The sequence below is a fragment of the Semicossyphus pulcher genome, unplaced genomic scaffold (genome assembly GCF_022749685.1).
Source record: "Semicossyphus pulcher isolate SPU_LCO1_2020_fin unplaced genomic scaffold, fSemPul1.0.p SCAF_16, whole genome shotgun sequence".
NCBI lineage: Eukaryota > Metazoa > Chordata > Actinopteri > Labriformes > Labridae > Semicossyphus > Semicossyphus pulcher.
Genome location: NW_027211670.1, coordinates 1,527,072 through 1,547,430, shown reverse-complemented (window position 1 = coordinate 1,547,430; position 20,359 = coordinate 1,527,072). Strand labels below are relative to the sequence as shown.

Sequence of the window (20,359 nt, the reverse complement as noted above, 5' to 3'; positions counted from 1 at the left end):
GATTTTTTAATCAGCAAACAGATAATGACATTTCTCATTCCTTTTCTGAAATAAGCAACATTTTAAACGAACAATTTCACATATTGTTGAAAATTGGACGACCATTATCAATCTCATGTCTGCCTGTTAAGTATGAAGCTTGAGATGAGAGGTTATTAGCTTAGCTTAGCATAAAAGCTCACACATTAACACATCTTATCATGTTTTTTTTAATCCCTCCAAAAATGTAAATATAATTATTTTCCCTGCGATGGATAAAACATATACATTTTGTGCTCCAAAGACTTGATAGTGATGTATTTTATAACTATAAACAGATCCAGACTAGCTGTTAACCACTGCATCCAATCTGTATGCTAAATCCAAGTATACTTTAATTTCTAACCTTGTTTTAAAACAAAAAAGATGTCAATCAAGCAGTTTAGCATCATTTTAGAACTCTCTTTACTAATACATATGGTTTTCTCACACAAAAAAACACTCAATACTGAGCGGATAGCTTCTCTCCTGTACATGTTGGCAGAAGTAGCATTATATAATGCTGAATTTAACTGCACAACAGCAGCTAGCATAGACAAGGATGACAGTCAGCTAGTCAAGCCCAATGACTGTATATAAAGATGTTCCGTTCCTCCTCTACTCTGCTACTCGGGAACAGAACGCTGCAGGAGCCCCATTTGTCAACAGAGCTGTCAATCATGATGTTACACCCCCTTTTTACAGCATCAAATAACTAATTAAAAGTAAACTTGTGAGAAAAATGAACACTTGGACATAAATCAGCATAATAAGAACTAACTATAATGACGGAAACTATGTTTGAGAAAAAATGTATTTGACGTGTATTTTGATTTTATAGTTTAACTCATGTCCCACCTGTTAACATGGAGGAGGTGGGCTTTATGACCTATACTGCAGCCAGTCAGCAGGGGGCGATAGAGAGGGTTTGGGAGCTGTATTGTCGGCCATCTTTTTATACAGTTTTTTCTCCTGGAAAAGGGTCACATGACAGGGATGTGATGAATCAAAGAAGGACACATCTTGACTGATGGACATAATCACGGAGCTTATGTGGAGGTCTGCAGTATTTGGAGTCTGAGGGGCAGAGAAGAGTGGTTTATAGGCATAAATGTAGCAAAACTTTCAAAAAGCTTTGAAACAAGTAGTTGCTAAAGCTAAGGCAAAGGCCTCTCAGCCAGAGCTTCACACTTGTACACAGATATGTGAGTGGTATAGATCCTCCTCTTTCACACAGTATCTCATTAGTCCTTTTACTGAAATCGTTCTTCTGATGACTTGTAGAAGTAGTTTTTTGTTTTTTATGCAGTGCACTCAGATCACATACTTTACCTTCAACTTACACTCTACAATCTTGCTTTCTGTCCTGACTCCCTGTTTTTCTCTTTAAGGATCATTTCACTCTGTAATCTTCCTCTGAGCGTCTCTCCGTTCCTCTTCTTCATTTGTTTCTCCCTAAGGTGACAGAAACAGTGTTGGCAGCAGCGGCAGTGTGGGCAGCAGCCGCAGCGCTGGCAGCGGCCAGAGCTCAGAGAGCGGACACAAACAGAACGGGACTCAAAGTCGCCACAACACTGACAATGGCAAGGTGAGATCTGCTCAGGAAGACTGCTGCCAAAAAGAGCAACCTGTCAGAACACAGCAGATTTCTTCTCCATTTTGATGCTCATACATGTACTTAATTCACTTACTGGATATTTTCTGCGTCGCGCCTCACTAACTGTAGAGTTTTAATGGTTTTCTTCATTGCATCTTCCTTCATGTGTTTCTTTGTGCAGCTGGCTCCCTCTGCTGGTGAATCAGGAGACCACCTCCACACTTCAGGAGCAGACCACAGCAAACAGGCAGACGGAAGCACAGGTGAGTCCTGATGTCTTCTGTTTAATAGTATATTAATGTTATAATTATATTTTTATGATATATTGATATTCAGAGTACAAATGATACTGAGCCATACTGGTACAAATACAGGTACTAACCTTTGGGGGGTTTCTGTTTGAACTAGCCAACAGGTGTGTGTTTGAAAATAGTTACCAATGTATTATATTTACTTACCTGTCTAAAACCTCTTTTAATAATAGCATAAGTCTCTCAGTTGTTGCCACCGACCTTCATGAGGTGCATTGTATTGACCAGTTATTGTAGAAGTTGTGCATGTAGAGGGAAGGATTAGAAGCTGATCTACATGCGCATATTTCCAGGTGGATTGTGATTTAGGTATTTGCGCCCGTGCAGGTGTTTGCTCACACAATTTTAAACTGTTGGGACTTTTTTTAGTAAATGGCGGCTTCATTTTGTGGTTTGCCTGTTATTCTGGAGTTGTTAAGTTTCTAAACTCGAGGTGTTTGGTTTTGGACCTGAGTAACTTTATCGTTATGTCTTCAGTTTTTGACTGCAGATTGTTGATGGCTCTTCTGTGGATTAAACACACTGTTTCTCATTTCTTATGTGTGCAAAGAGACAGCTCTACATATACACCTGCTGGTGCTACTTGGACACATCCTCAGCGATGAGTCCCGGGGTCATTGGGTGTTTCGGGTCTTAGATCATCAGACACCCTCACCCGGGCGACCCAGCCGGGGGTGATTAGTCCCCGACTTGTGTCCAAGCGGCGCACTTATCCACGGATCCCCCCTCCGCACCGCGAGGCCTTTTCTGCGGCCTCCGGGATGTTTTTTGTGGCTCTTCTGCACTGCACTATGCTGGAGTGAGCGGCCAGCGAAGCCCTGGCATCCAACTTCAGCTGGCTCTCAGCGGGCTCTCCAGCCTTTGCTCCAGCATCCTGTTACAAGCTCTGCATATTTGGCCCTTTTGCGCCCATTGGCCTCTTCAATCCTAGACAAGATTAAAATGCAACAGAAATATTTGCAACTAAAAATGCACAGGTGGAAAAAAAAACTCTGATGGCTTGTAAATGGAACCCACCTAACATTGAAATTTAAAGCATCTGCACAAATGTTGATATTTTAGAATGCCTGAAAGAGGGAAGAAAATACACTTACAATACACAAACAATCAATAGTTTTTATACACTGTAACATGCCATTCAAATACAATCGTTCAAGAGAACTTTAAGGTCTTTTTTTAAAATCAAACTGTTGATAAGGAACTGGACCTCTGTACCTATGTCCAAAGACATGCTCGTAGGTTCATTGGTGACTCTAAATTTGTTGGTTAAGGTTGTCTGTCTTTGTGTGTCAGCTCTGTGATTGACTGGCGACCAGTCCAGGTGTAACCCCGCCTCTCGCCCAATGAGGACAGGATCCAGCTGCCCTGTGACCCTGAACAATATAAGTGGTATAGATGACGGATGGATGGAAGGGAATTATTCAGAAACTGATTATAAAAGTGTCTGTCTAAAGGCTTTGAAATAATGGGGCATTATGAGCATTCCAGCTGGTTAGTGACTGTTGTCCCTTCTATATTGCCATTAGATATGAAAAGGGTAATACATACAGTAATAAGACATTGACATGTGTGTCTTACTCACCGTACTTTTTGCTACTTTATTGGACACGAACAAGATATGTTTTTTTCCAGTTGAGCTTGTCATAAATAATTGCACCATTATTAAACACTTTTGGGTGCAGTATTAGCTCTAACAATGGGCTGACTTGTTAAAGCGAGCAGTGCAACATTCTGATGCAAATCCTGTTAGAGGGAGGTGACAGCTTCCGTGATGTCTGCACGTACAGTTTTAGTATGAATCCTGTGAACTGTTAGCTGGTGTGTTTCTGCAGGCTGCTGACTCTGGTTACCCACAGAAGTCTTACTCTGCATCAGTATTGTCGGTGTCTTATCCACTGAGAAGCTTAGCAAAGAAGCTGTGGGCTGCACATTTACAGAGGTGGGGAAGGCTTTAAAGATGATGACAGTGGTTGGTTTACTTTCCCACCTCCTCAGATAAACTGCAGCTCAGAGCCGTCTCATCCAGAGACAGACCTCCTATAGCTCCTGCCTCCCTTTCAGTTTTTCGGGGAGTCATGAAGTCTGAGCTTTAATCCTGTTCTCCGTGAGCTTGTGTTCAGTTCCCTGCTGTGCTTTATGGTAATAAGATGCTTATTCACGAAACCCTTTAAGTTCTGGTCATCAACATCCCCCGGAAGTCTGCTCCCAATGGTTCACTCATTTTTAAAGTATTGAAATCTCATTTTTCCCTTTTTTTCATAAATTACCTTTTTTGTTACAGATTCATTTTTGTTTTTGAACATTTTGTCCTCGATGTTGACGTGATGGAAGTAGGAAAAGTGGGCAAGTGTAAGGATATGAGCAACTTTGACAAGGGCCAAATTGTGATGGCTAGACAACTGGGTCAGAGCGCCTCCAAAACTGCAGCTCTTGGGAGTGAGGGCTGGCCCGTGTGGTCAAACTGCTCAAACTGCTGAAAAAGTTGCAGCACAGTTTGTTGTGTATGAGGCCGCGTAGCTGCAGACCGGTCAGGGTGCCCATGCTGACCCCTGTCCATCACTGAAAGCTCCTACAATGGGCACGTGAGCATCAGAACTGGACCACGGAGCGATGGAAGAAGGTGGCCTGGTCTGATGAATCACGTTTTCTTTTACATCATGTGGGTGGTCGGGTGCGTGTGCGTCTCTTACCTGGAGAAGACTTGGCACCAGGATGCACTATGAGAAGAAGGCGAGCCGGCGGAGGCAGTGTGATGCTTTGGGTAATGTACTGCTGGGAAACCTTGGGTCCTGCCGTTCATGTGGATGTTACTTTAACAAGTACCACCTACCTAAACACTGTTGCAGACCAAGTACACCCCTTCATGGAGACAGTATTCCTTAATTGGCCTCTGTCAGCAGAATAATGCGCCCTGCCACACTACAGACACGGTTCAGGAATGGTTTGAGGAACACGACGAGTTCAAGGTGTTGATTTGGCCTCTAAACTCCCCAGATCTCACTCCGATCGAGCATCTGTGGGATGTGCTGGACAAACAAGTCCGATTCATGGAGGCCCCACCTCGCAACTTACAGGACTTAAAGGATCTGCTGCTCACGTCTTGGTGCCAGATACCTCAGCACACCTGCAGAGGTCTCGTGGAGTCTATGCCTCGACGGGTCAGGGCAAAAGGGGACCTACACAATATTAGGCAGGTGGTCGTAATGTTATGGCTGATTGGTGTATCGTTGTTGTAAAGCCCTTTGAAAAACTTTTCTTGTGACATTTAGAACATTACTGTACCTGTACTACCTGAGGAATGCTATTAAAGATAGGTGCAGTATGAAGTGGTGCTTTTGTTCTGCAGGTTGAGCTGTTATTGTGTTCAGTCAGAAAGGAAATGAGATGGAAGGAGAGAGAAAAGGCTTACCTCACCTGACCACAGAAACCAATAAAACCACAAGCTTCTCTGAACCGCACGACCTATAAAAGCACCCGATCACCTCCCTGAGGACACACTGAAAGATAGCAGAATGTGTCTCTGTGTGTGTGCCCGCTGTTAGATCTGAGCAGCAGGTGCACAAAAATCTCACATGTTGCAGGTTCTCTCTGAAGCTTTTTCTGATCAGAAGGACGAGGCTTTGAAAATGTTTAGGATCTCTGTTGACCTCCGGCTGAATAGGAAGGAGTGTCAGAGGGAAGTAGAAGAGACATGAGGAGTGGGAGGGAGGGGTCAGAGGGAGGAGACAGGCGCAGAAGCAGAAAGAGAAAAACATCTGTTAAATGAAGGAGACAGACGCAGAGAGACAGAGTAGTTAAAGAAACGTCTCCTCTGCATGAAGGATAGAGAGGAGTGAAGATGAAGTGCCAAACATCAGGAGCCTTGTCGCTCCTGTTCCTCCTGAGGGGTAAGACGTCATGATGGGATGTGTGATGTTTTGTTCTGGCTGCAGGGGATCAATCTTTTCTTCACATTTGATGTAATTTGAGTCGCTAGATTCAGGTATTAAATGTTTCTGCTTAAGTCAGTGTTTGTTCTTTGAGACAGTCCCTCGTGGATTCACACTGAAATCAGCTTGAAAGTCACATTTTCTTGGACAAAACTGTAACATTAGTCCTGTTTTCTCCCTAAAGTTATTTAGATGTAAAGAAAATGTATGTAACACGCAGTGAGCTCTGTAATGACGTCCAGTCCAGACTTGTTTTGACAAATCTCAGATGTTTGGTGGAGTGAACACAGTCGACCAAGAGTTGATGAAGTTTTCTCTTATGCCCTGAGGACAAATACCTTTCTGCTAGGTGTGTTTAGCTCTGTCAGGAGTGCAGGGCCCCTGATCTTCACAACAAAGTGGAGAAAAACAAAACTCCAAAAACAGAACAAATGAAAAATACTGAAAGAAGATCAACAAAAAACAGGAATGTGGCTGGATTTATAAAGTTCTTTCCCTCTGGGAATCTAACCTTTTGGACCAACCTCAATTAATACTTGTTAACTAATGCACTTCTCTTCTAGGGTTAGGTGAGCAGGTTGATATCAGCCTCTCTCTGTAAAGTAAAGAACTGACGTTAAGAAAGGGTTAGCGTAGCTTGGCTATAGTTGTTTACACTGCCCCCAAGTAAGCAGAAAATCAGTTATTGTAGTTTTAAGTCTTTGCTAATTCTAAAAAGAATAGTGGAACGAATGTTGGATGGATTTGATGGCTATACATCAGTTATGGAGATCAAATCATCATACAGTTAGCCTAGCTTAGCATAGAGATTGACAGTAAAGGGAAACAGCTACCCTGGCTCGTTTCCAAAATTAAAAAGATCCCCTGCAGCTCCCATCAATTAAAGATATAATCTCTAAGATTTTCATGTAAATAAATGTCTGTTAAGTCTCTATCTATCTCTGAATGAGGTAACACAATGGTGATTGAGCCTATGGCCCACTGATGAAAGCCTTTGTATTTGCACTATATAGTATTATTACAGACTGGGTGTCTGTGGTGACTCACCCGAAAAAATCCCAAGCGGCGCCCAGTTAGTGACGCGTTTTCCATCAGCCAGCAGTGGTTGGTCTGCCAGAGAGGGTAGGCGGAGCTAAGCGGCTGCTTTTCCGCTCTCTGCAAGTGTTGCGAGTAAACAGTAATCTACTATGGCTGAACAAACAAAGAAAAGATGGATGACTACAGATACAACTTCAACAAGAAGTGAAAATCCAAAGAAGAAGAAACAAACTCGACGCTCAGATGAAGCAAACAGTCTGAAAAGGAAAGCGACCGTCAGCCAGGAAAATCAAGAGTTACAACCGGAGCCAACCGTGGACGTCACACATGCAGCACTGTCTGGATATCTGGGAAGTGTGCTCCTGCAATTACTGTTTATCTTCATAGGTGCCGCCAAAGAGAACGAAACTGAGGTCTTTGCAATTAAAACTTTAACTTATAAACACTATATACCTTGTTTGTTTAGTCCATGCAAAACTGAAATGTAAAAACAGCAGTATTTAGTTTCAGGTGTTGCAATGCAATGGATTGTTTTTAGGTGAACAAAAACCAGGGACTTTGGCAACCTCTCGACAATCCTGTCGTATCACTCAGTTGGGTGAACTGACCTTTAAAATTCTGGATCTCTACCGTTACTCACTCTAACCTTACAAAGTTTATCTGTTTGTTTAGAAACTTTATAGATTATTGTTAAAAGTGATCATTCAGAGGGGGATGGATCCTGTCAGGAGGCAGCGATCAAACTGTCCGCCTGGGGCGAAAGAGAGGCAAAGACGGGAAAACTGGAGGAGAGGTGCATTCCTCAGTGACCTGTGGCGATGTGTCTCGACTTAAAGGGGGATGAGTCAGGAGTGTGTTCACTGGGTTTTCAGATCAGGTAGATAACACACCTTCACTCACCTGGAGAGACCCAAAAACAACCCCCCTGCCCTCCCCTTACCCAGACAGCTGCAGGGAGAAGATTCAACATGACTTCACTTACAGGGTTTGACCTGGCCGAGGTTATGACGTCCCTCACTGTACAGTGTGGTGGAGGTTGTCGTCCTGTACGATTAATTGTGTGTGTTTTCTAGGTGGTTCCCGTCGGCAGGTCAACGGCACTCCTCAGAAAGGCTTTGTGAGGCCACAGCAGCTTCTGGAGGGCAAGGTGAGTTCAGTACTTCAAGGTGTGTGTGGGTGTGGGTGTGGGTGTGGGTGTGGGTGTGTGTGTGTGGCTGACAGAGAGAGAAGCCTCATAAATCTTTCCCTCTCTGATGTTAGGACGCTGAGGCCATCTACCAGTGGCTCTGTGAGTTCCAGTTGGAGCAGTACACATCCAACTTCATCAGTGCAGGATATGATGTGCCCACCATCAGCAGGATGACCCCTGAGGTGTGTTTTATTAAATATTTAAAACTGGGTCCTGTTTTTTTAGATTTTGAGGTCCAAATGACTAAAAGGTGCAAAAAAGTTTCATATTGTGTTCATCCTGCAGCAGTGAAACAGGCTGTAATGGCTGCAACATAATCCTTGATGGGTCAAAGGTCGTCCACTAAAAGTTCTGTTTGTTTCCACTGACAGGCTCAGATTGTTATTCTAAGTGTGTGAGAACATTACAGAAAGGATCCCTACAGAGAGAGACCTTTTTGTTACAGAGGAAGAGGATTGTTTTAACCACAAACAGACGTTACATCACTCTCTGCAAACACACCAGACTCCATGGACAAAAACAGAAACTGAAATTTTCAACTGAAATTATCTGACTGATATATCACAGATATATCTGTCTCAGTATTTGTATATTCTGATATGTGCCAATATGGAAACAGAAGGTATAATGCAGAAAACAATGCAAGTGATTTAGCAACGTTTTTGTTGTGTTTGTCCAACAGAGTGTGCTTTGTCTCCATGTCGTTCCAGCTCTATTTAGCATTAGCCAACACATTAGTTCCTCATCTTAGATATTTGTGAATATTTATTGTACTGTAGCCGACGATTGCCAGTATTTGAGCGATGAAACGTTCTTCCTTGTTGTTCTTAGTTGTTAAATCACAGCTGCTTACATGTGTTTTGGGTTTTAGGACCTGACAGCCATCGGAGTGACCAAACCAGGCCACCGAAAGAAGATCTCAATGGAGATCGGCAAGCTGAGCATCCCCGAGTGGCTGCCTGACTACATTCCTGTGAGTTAACAACCCCAATGTCCCGCCAGCATCTTTTATCATTCATGAAATTTACCTCTGCCTTGTGGATTGAGCTAAAATCAGCAGAGCACAACATCCAGGTTGACTTTGACTTTGACTTGATTGTTGCTGCTCAGTCCGACCTGGGGGAATGGCTGAGTGTGATTGGTCTGCCTCAGTACCAGAAGAGATTGTGTGACAACGGCTATGACACCATCACCATCGTCAAAGACATCACCTGGGAGGACCTGCAGGAGATAGGCATCACCAAACTGGGTGAGGAATCGGACCGCTTTTCTGTGAAGTCAGCTGTGACTGTTTTACTTACTAGGTTGTAGTGATTGTGCCTTGTTTCTGTTCCAGGCCATCAGAAGAAGCTGATGTTAGCGGTGAAGAGACTCTGTGACCTGCAGCGCTCTCGTAACCACCCCGACAGGGCTGGAGGTGGGACCCTCCGACGGAAGCCCCCCGCCGCCCTGGAACTGGTGGCCATTGAACACACACCGACACACATCGTGCACGCTCGCTCTGACGGTCCTTCTGAAGACTGCTGCCCCTCCCCTCGCACCCCAAAGACCCTCCTCTCCTTCCAGGACAGCGAGTTGAGTGCCGAGTTGCAGAGTGCTATGATGGGCAGAGCTGGAGGTGGATCTGCAGAAGCATTTGGCATCAGGGGTGTGACCTCTGCTGCAGCTATCTCTGCCATGTCCGTTAGTCAGGAGAGCATCAGCATGCGGTCACGGGGATCAGGGAATTCTGGGAATTCCGGAAATTCTGGAAACTCAAATTCAGGGTGTTCTAAAGATCACCAAGCAGCACCGTCAGCCACGATGTGCAGCCGGTCAGAGGAGAGTCTGGGGAGTGGAGCAGGGGAGGAGGACAAGTGTGGAGGAAGCAGTCCTGGAGGCAGAAGCAGACAGAGACCCACAGAGATGTGGGACCAACAGAGTCGATCTGCCATCCCCAACAAACTGCCCTTCTCGCCCCTGACACCTCCTCTTACCCCCAGCAAGATGCCTCGCTTTGCCTACCCAGCTATCCCACCCAAAGCCAAACACTTCCAGTCTCCAAACCGCCTCTACCAGCCTCAGCACCACCCGCCCTCCTCCCCTTTATCACCTTCCCCGCAGCCTTCTCCCACACAGAAGGCCTTCAGTTACCTCCAGACCCAGGCAGGAGGCATCAACGGGGGTCCATGGGGGCTCTCCAAGCCTCTGTCTGGAGCTGTCCCTGTGCTGGGACCCCGGCCTGGACAGGTCCCAGCTGAAGACGCCCAGAGGGGCCTGCACAAGAAGCGTGCCCAAAGCCTGACTCGCTATGCTATGTCTGACGGCGAGCCAGACGAAGACGACGACCTTGCCCCCAACTGTACCTCTGCTTCCAATGCAGTGATGCCCTCGTATGCCACCCTGTCACGCAGGCCGGGACGCGGACACACAAGTGCAACAGGGACCCAACGGCAGATCAACCGCAGCCACTCGTTCGCTGTGCGATCCCGACGCAAAGGCCCACCTCCTCCACCGCCCAAGAGGATGAGCTCAGTGAGCGGCAGCCCAGCACGCCAACCAGGAAACGGGAACGTTGTGGAGGCAGAGGTGAAGGGTGGGGTGGAGACAGAGAGCACAGGCAGCGTGAGGAGCATCGCAGCCCGGCTGGAGGGAAGCAGCAGCAGCAGCAGTTCGTCCAGGAGGATAGACATACCACCAACTCATGTCCCCATTTCACCTGTTTTCAGCCCTGTTTCCTCTCCGATTTCACACGCAATAACTCCTCATATGATCCTTCAGCACTCTAAACCAGTCCCAGCTCTGGGCGTGGGAGGTCTGCGGAGGACAGGAAGCGAGAGGACAGAAGGGACAATCGATGATAAAGACAAAGCGAGGAAAAGTGAAAGAACGTCAAAGAGCGCTTCAGCATCTCCAAAGCACATCTCAGCTGAACACCTCCCTTTCGCTGAAGAAGGAAACCTCACCATCAAACAGCGGCCCAGGATAGCAGTTGTCAACCAGCCAGATGCTGAAGTCAAGCCTCCTCCAGAGGGTCCAGTCCAGACCCCCAACAGCCTGGAGCTCCCAGAGTTCAATCTGAAAGAGTCCGACACGGTGAAACGACGACACAAACCTAAAGACTCACTGTCACCTGAGGAGGCTACGACCCCCATCAGAGACGACAACCACCCTCCAACCAGGAGCTTCCACACACACAATGATGTCAGTGCGCTGAGTGACGATGAGTCTCAGAGGCCGGGGAGGGTGTTCCAGAGGGTGGGCTCAATGGGGAAAGGTCCAAAGCCTCCCGTGTCCTCAAAACCTTCCAGTCCTCTCAAGCTACCCCCCAACAGCAGACCAGCAACCCCCCAGAAAACAGTGCAACCTAATGCACCAACAGCCATTCCTAAACTGACAAGCATACAGATTCACACAGTCTCCCCGAAGCTGGGCGGCAGCGTGCACACACACACAAGCATACAGAGTCCCAAACCTGCAAAACAGACAGTGAACCCAAAACCAGAGAGTCCACAGAAAGCTTCTGGTTTCTCTGTTTGCAGACTCCCTCAGCCCGGCATGGTGTCCACATCACCAGCAGGTAAGAACAACCATCAACTTCAACCTGTATGCATCATTTAAAAAGAGTAGAGATTACATTTGTTTTGGCAGATCAATAGAATGACTCACTTCTTTCCCCACAGGACCGAACCTCACCATGGTCCAGTGTGTTGCATTCGTTGCTCCGTCCTCCCCAGTTACGACACCTTCATACCCCCCTTCTCCAGGGAGGGCAGTGACACCCCTGACAGGTGTGGCCGGTCTGGAGGTGTTGGCTCAGAAGAGGCTGGAGCACACCAGTACGTCACTGGAGGCTGCACTCAAAGTGGTGGAGAACAGACTGGCTCAGGGGAGCTGCGTGGACGGGTGAGTACAGCTGATCCACATGTTGGCAGGGTGGTTGTGTGCTCTACAAAGCGTTTCAGGGACATCCAGAACAATGGAACTTGGACCAATATGGGAGTTTATGAGACCTGTATCATAATCATGTTGGAACGTTTCAGTGAAAGTTAAAAAAAGAGCATCTGATCCATATATCGGGCTTTAATTGAAATAACTGGAATTTACAGAGAATAACAATGAATCTTGTGGTTGCATTTTGGACACAAAGAAATAGAGTGAAGTTGTACATTTGTCTTGTAGGTCTAAAGTCTGACAGCTCTGAATGTAGATCACCAGCATAAAGAAAAAGATTACAAGTAGGCTTAAAAAAAAACCCAATATGTCCTTAATTGGTCAAAGAAGTGAATCAGTATTTCTTCTGACATTAATTTTCTTTACATCCTGTCACCAAACGTGTGAACATGATAAGATAAGATTTATTGATCCTGTTACAGCAGCTCACAAAAGAGGCAAATTAAATAAAGTGTTCAAGTGATGAAGACAAAAAGTACAGGGGGCAATAAAAGGATAACAAATATGACAATGATAAAAGTAATAAAATAAAAACATTATTCCTTGTTACATAATGCTGGGGTTATTACTTTGCTTTTGTTTTGATGTTCTATCACAGGTATATCAGTGCCTGTGTATGTTTTCAGACAGATTCTTATTTTAAGAACATATGATGCAGTACACACCGCTCACCCGGTATCAAACTTGACCGAGGTGCTGGAGCTAAAAGCGAATGAAAAAAACGTCCGCACACTCAAATCTGTGCAAACATCGTATTTAATTAGCAAGCTTTCAGTCAGAGACCTTCTTCAAGGCATGAACAGGTAACAAGTGAATACAGCAGGGTACAAGGTAAGATAACATCACTTGTGTCAATCAGTTGAGCTTGTGTGGCTAAGCATCAGGGGGATTGTAGTCCTAAGCATAATGGACTACACGTTAAAGACACAGTGTCTATAGAGACAGTCAAGAAACTCTCACTATATCGAAAATTCACCATTCATAATACATACATACAAGATTGAACATGCAACAATAGAGATATATGCTATGTAGACATCAGGCTACCGCTGTCATAAGACATAGAACATATCAAATCTATTACAGCTTATTCATAACAAAACACTCGAAATCCGCATTAAGACCCAGAGGTTGCAGTGTTCCTAAGGAGTGGATCCAAAAGACCTCTCTCTGGCATCACCTCCTGTCAACATCACCCTCTCTATGAAGAGTAATCTGCCCTCTGCCCTGGAACCTAAGGGAGGAGATGGGATGTGAGTGGTTATTAAAGTGACAGGCTACACGATAGTTCATATCTTATGGAACTTTTGTGTTCACTAATCCTTTGCTTAAGAGGGCGGGTACCAACAGAGATTTTATCACATCATTTCAACATGTGAACAACATTTTTTGTATTGCATGTACATACAATCCTCTTTGCACCGTCCGCAGCACACTTAACAATCAACGGTCCACACTACAATTTGTGGACAATTTGTGTCTTTGATAAACACGGTGCACAGTGGTGCAGTGGTTAGCGCTGTTGCTTCACAGCTAGGAGGTTTCTGGTTCGAATCCCAGTTCAAACGTAGGGGGTCTTTCTGTGTGGAGTTTGCATGTTCTCCCCGTGCATGTGTGGGTTCCCTCTGGGTACTTTGGCTTCCTTCGACAGGATGAATGGATGGATTCTTTGATAGTTATTTGTTAAAGAAAGTAGCCTTCTGAGGACCATAATTTAATATTTCATGAGGTGCAAAACGATGCACAATCAGAATATTAAAGATCTATTTTTATTGCAGCTCAACTATAATAATCACTACATTAGGTAATCAGTGAATTGTACCCCTCTTAAATCATTGCTCTTAAAAAGCTACTGTAGAGAACAACTGCTTTAATGGGACAAAGGATGTATAAACTGGGAGTATTATTTAAATGTAATCCAATATCAGTTGAAAGAGTGCTACATAGCTTGTTTTTCAGCGTCATTACATCCTGTATCAGTAGTCTTTTAACACAGTCCTGTCTGTTTCACAGCGGCGGCAGCACAGTGAAGGCAGCGGGGAATATTCTGGACGACATCGGCAGCATGTTTGACGACCTGGCCGACCAGCTGGACGCCATGTTGGAGTGACATCCCGCGACCTGTGCCCCACAGCGACAGAGTTTCTTTCTTAAGAGAGCAATGAAGCCAAAAACTGGAGGGCAGACAGGAGATCAAAACGAACAGAGAGCGTGTTCTTGACTCTGGATGAATCAATAAGTTCACATCTGAGGATTTCCTGCACATCGTCTCCTCAGTATTACAAAGTTTTTCAACGCGAGCACTTCGCCTCAGGACGCACACCTGGGAATGTTATTGGAGCGACAACAAACAGGCGCTGAGAGATAAGAGTCCAGATGTTTGTATGTGTGCAGAATATTATCACTAAAGGGAAAGAGGGTCCATTTAATTCACCTGTTACCTGTAAATGTAAAGATAAGTCTATGGTGGCACTGTGTATGTGTGTAGTCAGATATCTTTATAATGAATATATTTATAAACCTTGTTTTTTAACTAAAGGAGTTCCTATCGACTGTATATTAGCATTTCTGTGTTATAAATATTTTGCTGCTTATTGTCTATAACGGGGAAAATATTGTATTTGTTGTATTAAGAGCAGAGTATTCCATGTGTAGATTTGATTTAACATGTTTTTACCAAAGTTTTTTATACTCCTCATGAACAGAGGAAACATCCTTCATTAAAGCTTCACTGTCAGTGAACAGACGTGTGATCAGGTGCGACTGTGGAGCTTGTTGCACCGCACACAGACAGTCTAAAGGTTTGACAGCTCGCCTCAGGGTGCTATGAAGTGAATTTACTGTAAGCGGGAGCAGACGTCTGTTACAAAGCATTTCATGAAAGTTTCACATCCTTAAAGATGTTTATTACTTTAACGTGACTGAACACTGTAAGAGGTTCTGTTTACTGTAAATAAAGGAGTCTTGTTTTCTACAGGTTTAATATTTGCTGTAGGTTTTTGTAGACTGACGCACAGCACCACCACAGTGCTGAGATCAAAGGCAACTTACCTGCAGGAGTACGTACACATAAATTATTGGGAGCAGTCCAGAGGAAATGTGGCCGTCCTGTTTTAACATTAACAGTTTCTATTTTGTGATCGATTTGGTTTAGATAGTAATTCTGGTGTTTTTAAACCTGAGTCAGGACAGGCTCAGATTGTTAATCTGATAATGACAATGATCCCTACAGAGATAAACCTGGTTGTTTGAGAGGAAGATGATTTTTTTAAACGAAAAACTCCTGTTTCATTGCTCTCTTCAAAGCCACCAGACTCCATTGATAAAAACAGTAATTTTTCCCTACATGAAAAAAGGAGTCGCTGGTTTCCTGCTGCCTCGATCTGTCTGTCTGTTTGTGTTATTCTGTCTTTGTTGATTTAAATGTTGACTTTAGATCCAGCACAAAATTTGTGTTTAACACAAAAACACAAACTCATGGAGGCCACAGTAGGCCAGGACCTCCTGTATTCTACGAGATAAAATTGCTGTTTTTATCAATGGAGTCTGGTGTGTTTGCAGAGAGCGATGTGACGTCTGTTTGTGGTCAGAACAATCATCTTCCTCTGTAACAAAAAGGTCTATCTCTGTAGGGATCCTTTCTGTGCTGTTGTCACACACTTAGAATAACAATCTGAGCCTGTCAGTGGAAACAACAAGAACTTTTAGTGGACGACCTTTGATCCATCAAGGATTATGTTGCAGCCCTGTTTCACTGCTGCAGGCTGAACACATCTACTGGAGACTAAAACATTATATTCCTATTACTTATTTAGACTCCAAGATATTTAAAAAATAGGGTCAAGTTTAAAAATACCAGAATTCACCTTTTAAACCAACAACGCCACAACAGGAGCACCAATAGGCAAACTTCTGCAAGCGTTCAGCCACAGGATTTTTTCATTAAATCATCAGTTACAGACAGAATAAAAGAAAATATTTTGCCCATTATGTTTAATTCACATTGATTTTATCCTTTAAATGATTTCAGATCACTCCAGACTCAGCTTAAGAGTAGGGACCGCTCACAAAGCCTCTACTTTTTTAACCTCATTAAAAAGTTACTTTTTATGGCAGCAAGGAAATCATTTCATCCTCTCTAATTGAATATGCGACTTTGGTTCTGTTGCTGATGTTTTATCACAAACATCACCTCGTTCTTGTGCACAAGCTTGAAGCCGGATATCTCAGCGGGATCAAAAGTTGAATTTAGTGTTGGTGACCTTTTGAACTGTTGTTTCTTTTTATTACACGTTACTCCTTTACTCTCCTACGTTTCCTTTTAACCTGTCTCTCCCTTTGTGTGTGAGTTTTTACTGCACAAATAGATGTTTTTATAAATAATTCATCTGACTCTACTGACATTCATTGACACTTACAGTGCGGTGGAATACCTTTTTAAATGATTCCTGTAAAGAAAAGCCATCATCTGCACAAGTCCAACAATTACACTCTGATGTTTTAGTACAGCACCAATCAAGTAGAAGATTTGATGCACTCTAACATTTGACATGTTTTTATGTTTCTGAGACGTTTGGCATCAAGACATTTAGTACGAGCACTGTTGGTTCCTCTGTTTTACTTCGATGGACTTTTATTCATGTCACTACTGACTTCTGTGTCCCATGGAAAACATTAAAAGGAGAATTTGTACTGAAGAAAACAAGGTGAATCTTTACTTCAGGGTAATTGACCCTGGGTGGTACAAATTAAAACTAAAAATTAGTGCCTGGGGCTTTATGAATTTATATTAACATACAGAGAGGGGAGAAAACGGGAGAAGAGGTTATAGTAAACTGGATATTAGGTAGAAGCTTATTTACACATCAAGCAGACATAAAGCAACATTGAATTAAAGTCACGTTTCTTGCTCTGTTTTGGTCTCCACCTGCTCTTAACTCAATTCATTGTTTGTAAGAAGTGGATGTTGCCTCTCAGTCTGGGAAGTGCAGCCCATTCAAAGTGCCTCAAAACTGCATTCTTTCTAATGGCCAGCAGGGGGCGACATCAACTGTTGCATAATTTTCCTAATTCCCAATTAAATTGTTCCCTCAGTTAACATTTTCCTAATGAGTTTATGGTCTCAATCTCTAGTTTCAAGTCTTCTTCAACACAGCATGATGTTCATTTGATGCTCCCATTTAGAGTCACACAGACCAGAAAGAGGGGAGGGTTTAGGGCGGGGCTACCTGTGAGTGACAATTACTACCATGGTTACATGTAATACATCTTGTTCAGCGTTTGGTTACAGTAAATTGTCTTTAAGCCTGTTTTGCGCTTGCCAACAGTTAGCATTGAAACAGCTGCCGCTAATATTGGATTCAAACATACACTTAAAATATGGACCACACGTCTCCACCGCCTCTCGCTGTACTTATTTGAATAAAACACCCCCAAGGCGGGTGCTGCCATCAGCCTTACACTGGTGACATTATTTGGACCCAGAGATGTCCCGCCCCGTCCGCTAACCAAACACACATTTGAATGATCAAAAAAAACGTCAAAGATCCGGCACGACAGCGTGTTTAACAGCAGAACAGCTTCTTGTGGCGGTCTGAAGCAGATATTCACGCTTATGGAAAGTTCAACGACTGTAGTGTTAGTGTTAGTTACGTCTCCTCTCGCCATTTCTCCTCTACTCTGCTACTCGGGAACAGAACGCTGCAGGACCCCCATGTCAATCATGAGGCCACGCCCCCTTTTTACAGCATCAAATAACTAATTAAAAGTAAATGTGTGAGAAAAATGAACACTTGGACATAAATCAGCATGATAAGAACTAACTATAATGACAGAAACCTTGTCTGAGAAAAATGTATTTGACGTGTATTTTGATTTTATAGTTTGACTCATGTCCCATCTGTTAACATGGAGGAGGCGGGCTTTATGAGCTATACTGCAGCCAGTCAGCAGGGGGCGACAGAGAGGGTTTGGACTCACTTTTAGGGAGCTGTCATGTCGGCCATCTTTTCTTTATTCACTTTGCTAACCAAGCTAGCACTAGCTTTATGTGATGTCTTAGTTTTTGCTAACCTCTCTTTCCTCTCCAGCTCCTCCCTCTCGTCCAAATATGGTCACTTCCTGCTCCAGAAAAACAAGATGGTGACGGTAAAAAATCTAAACATCAGACGACAAACCACTGGGGGATGGCACAGTTGCTAATTCCACTTCTTATACACAGTCTATGAAGATTGTTCGTTGCTGGGCTAAGAGCAGATATTTCAGGTCAGAAAACCAAATACATTTGCGTGATGAGTGCAGCTTTCAGATGTTTTTTAACATCACAAAACAGACTCGAGTTTATTTGATCCAAATGTTATATTTGTCAATGCTCGATACATTCTACAGCACAGACCAAACATCTGTTCATACTTTATATTTTCACGATGATGAGAAGAGTCTTCAGTGTCGTCGACATTCAGACCAACTGCAGCAGAATCAACACAACTTAACGAGGAGCTTCATTTCTCTCGAGTCAGTCAAAATAAATCATTTATTCATGTATGTACAAATCTATAAAGAGCTACATGAAAAAATAATCTGGGATTTCTTTGAATCATGAACCCTGACGGAAAGACGAGACGTGGAGAAGTGTTTCCGGAGCTTTCAGTCCCTCAAACATCTTAAGACTCAGACAGATTGTCATGGAATGCTTCTGTTATTCGGTGCTTATCATTCACACTTAATGAAGACAGAAAATCTTTCATTCTTGATGCTGATTACAGACATGAAAACGTGACATTCATTTAAACTTTAACTCAAAATCTGCCCGTAATTTCCCCGCTCTTCCTCACACACTCCTTTCATGTGAGAGCTGTACATCACTCTTTATTTCCTCCTTTAAACATTCATCTTAATATATTAACATTCATTCCTGTGTGGAATTTTTAACGGTTATTAAAACACGACAGGAAAGTGGCAAAAACCCTCAATTAAAACAAATAAAATCATCATAATACTGTTTAAAAGGGGAGTTTAAAACATGTCTGTTTTTGGTGTGTGAGAAATAGAATCCAGAGAGACACAGGACACAGGGCGGTCAGGTGGTAATGATGATGATGATGATGATGAAGAGGAGGATGTTTATAGGTTGCTGAACAGTTCGTTCCTCTTGCTCCAGTCCATGGACGGGGCTTTCTTGGCGCCTCGTTTCTGGTGGGCTCGTTCTCTGGCCTGAGCGAGGGACAGACCCAGACCCAGACCGTCGGCTGCGGGGGCTGGCTCGGGGGCTCTGTCCAGCTGCAGACACACAGACATGCACAGATTAGAAGTTATTCTTGCCCATGCGGGACATCGAGACTGTTCTGGACATGTAAACTGCATATCTACATGTGTTACCAAGACTCTCTTGTTGGATAGAATCAGGCATTACTAAACGATTAAGGATCTAAGGGTTTAAGCATCGACTGCCTAACTTTGATAATTTGTTAAGCAAATATGCAAAAGATAAAAAAGAATTCCTTGAGGTCTCCCTGAGGTGTCATGGACCTAACTTGACGCAACACACCGGTGAAGGGAGGCGCCCACTTGTTAACCTGTTGATGAGCTGCCCCTTTAAACTACAAGTGTAAGTTGTGGGGGCAGTGAAAAGCCATGCGGTAGGGTAGGTAGTCTCGGCTTAGGGGTAGGGTCACCCTCTACCCTAGCCTAAATCCCCCATCTTCCTTACTCTCTCTTCTCTCCTCTCTTCTCTCATGAAAGTGAGGGAGTACAGGAGGTAGAGCGTACAGCTCGATCCGGCGGGGGTAAGTGTTCGCCCCGGACAGGGCTCCTCACCCTGGCTCTGCCCTCTCGTCTTCTTTCTAACACACCTCTCTCTACAAACTCTTCTCTCTATCCTTCTCTCTCTATTACACTTTTGTGTTTAAAACATTATTGTAGTATCAGCGTTGTCAATACCTGGAGCTCGCGTGAACGGTGCCTAGGTGCGTTGGGATGTTGGGCACAAGGTGAGGGGTTTCACTGAGCGCTGATCCTTATCATTAAGTATGTTGTGTTTAACTTAACAATGCCTCAATGTATTTTATTTGTCATTTATATAACTTCCGTGTGTTTTTTGGTGAGGAGAAATTGTCAGATACTGACTGAAATAAGCTACTACTTTATTAGACATTAAAATGATGTCAAACATAACGTGTTTGTGACCTTGTAGAAAACAAACTAGGAAACAAAGTATCCTACATTAATTATGGGTTTCTACAATCATAGATGCAACTTCAAGTCTTTCACTGAATCCATAATTTAGAAAAAAACCTCCTGATGCAGCGGCACAAGCCGCAGAAGCTCCAGCACGCCTGACAGACCT

At 43.8% G+C, this 20,359-nt stretch overlaps 2 protein-coding genes across 2 annotated transcripts in view; one reads left to right on the top strand and one right to left on the bottom strand.

The window, feature by feature from the left end:
* LOC138593394 (caskin-2-like) overlaps positions 1-14,982 on the top strand; it is a 33,984-nt gene extending 19,002 nt beyond the window's left edge. Inside the window, exons 10-18 of the mRNA XM_069664391.1 lie at positions 1,479-1,606; positions 1,797-1,878; positions 7,967-8,040; positions 8,154-8,264; positions 8,954-9,055; positions 9,193-9,331; positions 9,419-11,641; positions 11,745-11,967; positions 14,029-14,982. Coding sequence (XP_069520492.1) covers positions 1,479-1,606; positions 1,797-1,878; positions 7,967-8,040; positions 8,154-8,264; positions 8,954-9,055; positions 9,193-9,331; positions 9,419-11,641; positions 11,745-11,967; positions 14,029-14,125 — 3,179 coding nt within the window. The 3' untranslated portion in view covers positions 14,126-14,982. The remainder of the gene's footprint in view (positions 1-1,478; positions 1,607-1,796; positions 1,879-7,966; positions 8,041-8,153; positions 8,265-8,953; positions 9,056-9,192; positions 9,332-9,418; positions 11,642-11,744; positions 11,968-14,028) is intronic.
* A 3,546-nt stretch (positions 14,983-18,528) lies between these two features.
* Positions 18,529-20,359, bottom strand: part of nherf1a (NHERF family PDZ scaffold protein 1a) — a 32,730-nt gene continuing 30,899 nt past the window's right edge. Inside the window, exon 6 of the mRNA XM_069664488.1 lies at positions 18,529-19,293. Coding sequence (XP_069520589.1) covers positions 19,138-19,293 — 156 coding nt within the window. The 3' untranslated portion in view covers positions 18,529-19,137. The remainder of the gene's footprint in view (positions 19,294-20,359) is intronic.